At 34.4% G+C, this 6231-nt stretch overlaps 1 protein-coding gene across 1 annotated transcript; it reads left to right on the forward strand.

Annotated features, from left to right (window-relative positions):
• Window positions 1–2324: 2324 nt before the first annotated feature.
• Window positions 2325–5898, forward strand: LOC126880854 (uncharacterized). The gene is made up of 3 exons (XM_050644922.1): window positions 2325–4116; window positions 4204–5720; window positions 5791–5898. The coding sequence occupies exons 1-3, from the start codon at window positions 2325–2327 to the stop codon at window positions 5896–5898; spliced, it is 3417 nt and encodes a 1138-aa protein (XP_050500879.1).
• Window positions 5899–6231: the final 333 nt, after the last annotated feature.

Consider the following 6231-nt stretch of genomic DNA (forward strand, 5'->3'; position numbering starts at 1 on the left):
CGACTGGTCGTAAAGTATGAAATAGGCCTAAGTGGCCTAGCCACCGCATCCTTTTTATTTTAACAGATCTACCAATATTAAGCTCACTATTAAGGTGATTAAGCTCAAAATTATAGCGTCTACGCCTTAATCCGTTTCCCTACACGCCTTTATATATGTGTCTGAGGATTTTAATTTCAAAACAGCCTAATCGTTCTTCATCACTATTTGTTATAGTCCACGTTTCTGACGCGTATGTGATCACAGGCTTGATTAGAGTTCTGTATATCAATATATTTGATGACTATGTTTGATGTTAAAAGCTTCTTTAATCCGTAGATATCTATCTATTTGCTAGATATATACCTCTTTTAATTTTTGTTGTTACTCTAGTCCTTTTAAAGTAAAGGAAAAGCCTACTTATAATTATCTAAATTCAGTTGTAATTGCAAAGAACTTTTGTGCAATCCTAAGTGTCACAGCTCTTCGTCTAAGGATTCCGCAACACTCCTTATGGAAAAGTTGTCCCAGTCAAATTTAACGAAAGTTTGGTCAATGAAACTTCTCGATGTTTAGATTAAAAAGGTTCATTTGACCTGGGTCTGAATAACTACCCTTCTCGAGCTACAGACTTCTGAAGTTATTGAATTCGAGTGCTCGGTTTACGTTAAGTGCACTAATTCACGGTCAAGTGAACGAAAATGTTTATTATTGGAAGAAGACTCATTTTCTTGATGCATACATAGGTTTTGTATATGAATTAGTGGTCAAAAATAGATGCATCGTATTTTAGTCTTTAGAAAATCTCCTAAAAGTCATCGGAAAACTAAAGAAGTGCGATATTAAATGTGCTACTAAAGTGATATAAAAATTATCATGTTTTCAAGAATGCTTCTCAGTTATGTAATACCAGCAAAGCTGCATTTCTACCTTATCTTTAGAATGCTACTGAACAGTAGCGGATCTAGGGGGGAATGGGGGAATTCCCCCGTAACACGGTAAAGAAATAAAGATAAAGTTGTTTAAACAAAAAATACATTAGCTGACATGAAATTTGTCCCGCATATCAGATATGAGACAAGTATAAAACATGGACTTGATCTGAATACGAAAAAAACAAAGTACCTGGTAGTCAGTAAACGCTAAATATTACTTGCAATTGTCTATGGAGAAATCGGGTTTAAGTCATCTTCGACTATCTGTACGTTAAGATTTTGCTGATTTAGTGTTATGTAGTGTTAACGACCTATCAAGGTACTTAATATTCGGTTAATGTCTTGCAAACCCTAAAAACTATAACGCATTGGTTATATGAGCACAAGTACCCACAGTTCTTGCACCAGATGGACAGGCACAGTAGTACCCGCTAATCAATTCTTCTGCAGAAACCTAGATAATATTCGAACTCTTATGAATCCCGGTTCATCCATATTCTTGTCAGTTTGAAACTCTTCGTCATTGTCTCTAATTATTTTATCTTGTATGTAAGACAGTGCCAGTTTAATTTGTTATATCTCAATCGTAAGGTTTGTTAGATATTCAAAGTCGAAAACAGGAAAGTTGGCAAAATCATGATTATGAGGCCTTCTGCATTGACCATTTCTTCTAATCAGATTATCAGTCTCAACTCTAGCTTGTACAACATTGGGAATTAATAACTTCTGTAATAATTGTTGAGCATCTTCAGCTGTAGCACCTTGCATTTTACAATATTTTTTATTAAAAAGTTCATCAAAATTGGCTCTAGAACCCCTTGTGGTTTCGGTCTGTTCAAGAATCATCTTCCATTCCTTACTATTATATCCTTCGCCTTGGTTTTCCAATTTCGTACTCTTAACACCCGTAACTCGTCTTCCACCTGGTTCTTAAATCATACTCTGGGCCTACGTTTTCTCCTCTTACCATCCGGTCTATGGCGATAAATGTTTTTTGATGGCTCCATCTCGTTCATTCTCGTTAAATGAAGAACAATTTTCTCTTTAATTCTTTAGCACGTTACTGGTGGAATTACCCCAATGCCCACTAGATCCGCTACTGTTCCGAAGTATTCTAAAGATAAGGCGGAACTGCAGCTTCGCTGGTATTACATAACTGTGAAGCATTCATGAGAACATGATAATTATTATATCTGTTGGGACACTAGAATCTAGTATATACACTACATATTAATCCGTTGTTGTGGGTAACCATATATCTAGTTTAGTTTTACGATTAGTATATTGTTTTTAGAAGTTGTCAAATAAATTAATAAGAAAAGTCACACTTTCACGTTTCTCTCTCGGCATAAAATATAAATAAAACACACTAGAAATTACATTATTGGCATCCCTGGTTAATTGAAAAACATGCAGAACCTAAAGCTAGAGAGGGAAACAATAAAAGGATCCCTGAAAAAAGTTTTTAAAGAAATTGAAGAGGTGAATCCCAGTGACGAGAAGAAAATACAAAGACTCCTGCAACAAGTTGATGATAAAGCAGAGCGAGTATTTCTTCTAGACAACAGCATAAAAGACATTCTATTCGCAGAAGAAACCAGCACGGAAGAAATTAGCAAGGAATTAAATGATGAAGAAAACTTTCGTGACGAGGTAGGAAAATTTAGAATAGAATGTGAGTATTTGATCAAAAATTTAAAAACTTTGAAAGATCAAGAAAATAAAGTTACAAGAAATGAAAAACCTGTCAAAAATTTTCATATGCCGAAAATTGAAATAAAGAAATTTGATGGAAATATCAAAAATTGGATAAATTTTTGGGGCCAGTTTAGAAAAATCGATGAAGACGCAGACCTTCCAAACGAAGACAAGTTCCAATACCTGATCCAATCAACAGAAGATGGCACGCCAGCCAGAAGCCTTGTCGAAAGCTTCCCACCTTCCGCTGAAAATTATAAAATAGCCATTGACCAACTGAAAAATAGATTCGCAAGGGACGAAATTTTAATTGAGGTATACGTTAGGGAGTTACTAAATTTAATTCTAAATCAACAAACCTCAAAGGAGGACCCAGGTATGGCTTTATCTACTTTGTATGATAGGTTGGAGACTCAGCTTAGGGCTTTGGGAACACTAGGTGTTACTAGCGACAAGTATGCAGCGATGCTTTTGCCACTTGTTGAATCCGAGCTACCTTATGAGTTGCTTAAAATTTGGGAAAGAAATAGGGCTTCTAATAATTTAAAATTTAATAGTGAGTTGCAGGGTCTACTAGAGTTCCTGAAAACAGAAGTGGAGGCCGAAGAGCGTATAAAACTTGCTCAGTCTAGTTTCACAGTTCCAAAAAGTATTGACGATAAGTATACTGTAGAAACCTTACATACAGAGAGTTTAAAAACCAAGGGTAAGCAAAAGTTTTCTTGTATTTTTTGCGAAAGCAATACACATGCCAGTCAGAACTGCATTAAAGCTCAGAAAATGACTTTAGAGCAGAAAAAATCCATTATAAGTAAAAAACGGAGTTGTTTTTCATGTTTAAAGCAGTTTCACAATTTTCGGACATGCAAAACAACTGTCAAATGTATAAAATGTGCTCGCAAGCATTTTACATTAATGTGTCCTGATTTGCATGAAAAAGAAAACAAAAATAGAGATTTGCAAAAATCAGAATCTTTAGAAAATACATTAATAACTGTCGCTTCTGAAACTTTACTGCAAACGATCAATGTTAGGGTTATTTCTGATAATAAAAGGTCAATGACAGTAAGGGCACTGCTAGATTCGGGTTCGCAACGTTCCTATATAACTACAAAATGCGCGGAAGATTTAGGGTTAACTAAAATTGGACAAGAAAATATAGTTCAAGGTGTTTTTGGTGGGTTGCAGGGAGCTCCAAAGATTCATCGTTTGTTTAAGGCAGGTATAGAAAATTTAGAAAATTCATTCAGCATCGGGTTATCTTTACTGGAACAATCTAAAATTTGTAATTACCTTCCAAAACTAATTGACCAAAAGGTCCTAGATTTATTAAAAGATAAAAATATTTATGTAAATGATTCTGCTTCTAAAGAATTAGAGGATAATTTATTAATAGGGGCAGACATGTTTGGTCACATCATAACAGGAAACTTGGTAAACATAAATGATTCTTTAGTAGCTTTGGAAACCAAGATTGGTTGGACCGTTATGGGGACACAAAAAAGTAATAATAAAATAAACACGTTTGTTTCAACTTATTTTACTGACTCATTGAGTACTTTATGGAGTTTAGATGTTCTGGGTATATAAGATCCAGCAGAGACGAAATGTCGAGAAGAGTTAGACATTCGCACGTTAGAAAAATGTAAAGAAAGCACTGTGGTAAATAGTGAAAATAGATATGAAGTTTGTTTACCATGGGCAGAAGGTTATCCGGCTATAACCTCTAATTTTAATTTAGCTGAAAAGCGACTTTTTTCTACCACAAAACGGTTAGTTTCTCTGAACAAGCTTACAGAGTATGACAATATATTTCAAAATTGGGAAAATACAGGAATCATTGAAGAAGTAGAAGAAGAGCCGTTGGAAAAGAATACGCACTACTTGGCACATCACGCAGTTGTCAAAGAGTCCAGTTTAACTACGAAGATCCGACCAGTGTTTGATGCATCAGCTAAAGATGGTAACAGTAATTCTCTTAATGATTTACTGGAAAAGGGTCCAAATATTGAGCTAATAATACCTTTAATTTTAAAGTTCAGGTTACATAAAATTGGGGTAACGTCAGACATAGCGAAGGCATTTTTGCAGATAAGCATTTCAGAGAAAGATAGGGATTTTTTACAATTTTTGTGGTGGAAAAACTATGAAAAAAGAGAAATAAAAATATTTAGACATTGTAGAGTAGTTTTTGGGCTAAAACCAAGTCCTTTTCTTTTAGCAGCAACAGTTAATTTGCATTTAGAAAAGGAAAAAACATACACAGAAACAGCTAATCAACTTCTTAACGCATTTTACGTAGACAATTGTGTTTTTAGCGTTAGGAATGAAACAGAACTTAAAAAATTTATTGATGAGTCAACAGAAATTCTAAAGAATGCAAAATTTGATCTTAGGGGGTGGACTTTTAATGAAAATAACGATACGTATGTTTCTAGCGTCAATGAAAAATTAGAAAATAAGGTTATCTCTATTTTGGGTATACAGTGGAATTACCAAACTGACACTTTAGCGTGTGATATAAAAAATTTAGACAGTCTTGACGAGATTCCTAGAGCAAAAAGAGGCATTTTATCTGCAACGCAGAGAGTTTTTGATCCTATTGGTTTCACTGCTCGATTTACGTTAATACCGAAAATCTTATTACAAGAGACTTGGAGCTTGAAATTGACGTGGGATCAAAAATTACCTGACGATATCAAAAAACGTTTCGAAATTTGGTTAAAAAATGTTAAATGTCTTAATTTTTGTAACATACATAGATATTTAGCATATCCAGAAGAAGTGAACCTAATAATAAATAAAACTCTTCACGTTTTCGTTGACGCTAGTAAATACGCTTATGCCGCTTGCGTTTTTATTAGGCTAGAATTTCAAAATTCAATTTCAATCAAACTTTTGTTAGCAAAATCGCGTTTAAGTCCAGTTAAAACGATTACTCTCCCTAGGTTAGAATTAATGGCTGCTGTGATACGTGTTAGGTTATTAGAAACTGTTAAAGAAGTAACAGACTTTACAGAGCTTAAAACGTACTACTGGAGTGATTCGATGGTTGTCTTAACCTGGATTAAAACAAAGGGTCTTTGGAATACTTTTGTAGGAAACCGGGTAAAAGAGATTAAAAAATATTCTGCAGTAGATCAGTGGCGCCACGTGCCAGGTGATATGAATATTGCAGACGTTTTATCACGAGGATGTAGCGGGAAACAACTTTTGGAAAAACAATGGTGGAAGGGCCCTCAATGGCTCAAAGAACCAGAAAATATGTGGCCAAAAGGAGAAGTAGGCGCTACAGAAGAAGAAGCAATGAAAGAATGTATGAAATTAGTTAATACTAATCTAGCAGAAAATTCGGAAGACTTTTGTCAAAAGTTAAATTATTTTGGAAAGTTTTCAAAAGTACGGAGATTAGTAGGATGGATTCTTAGATTTTACCACAATGTTAGGAACAAAAGAAGAAGAACATGTGTAGAAGCTAAGACAAGCAACAAGTTTGATTACTTAAATGCTCAAGAACTAGAAAGAGCTGAAACATGCATAATAAAATTTGTACAAACTCAAAATTTAACAGAAAATATAAAGGGATTGAGGAAGTTCGAAATATTTGAAGACAAAAATG

Source organism: Diabrotica virgifera, chromosome 2 (genome assembly GCF_917563875.1).
Source record: "Diabrotica virgifera virgifera chromosome 2, PGI_DIABVI_V3a".
Taxonomy (NCBI): domain Eukaryota; kingdom Metazoa; phylum Arthropoda; class Insecta; order Coleoptera; family Chrysomelidae; genus Diabrotica; species Diabrotica virgifera.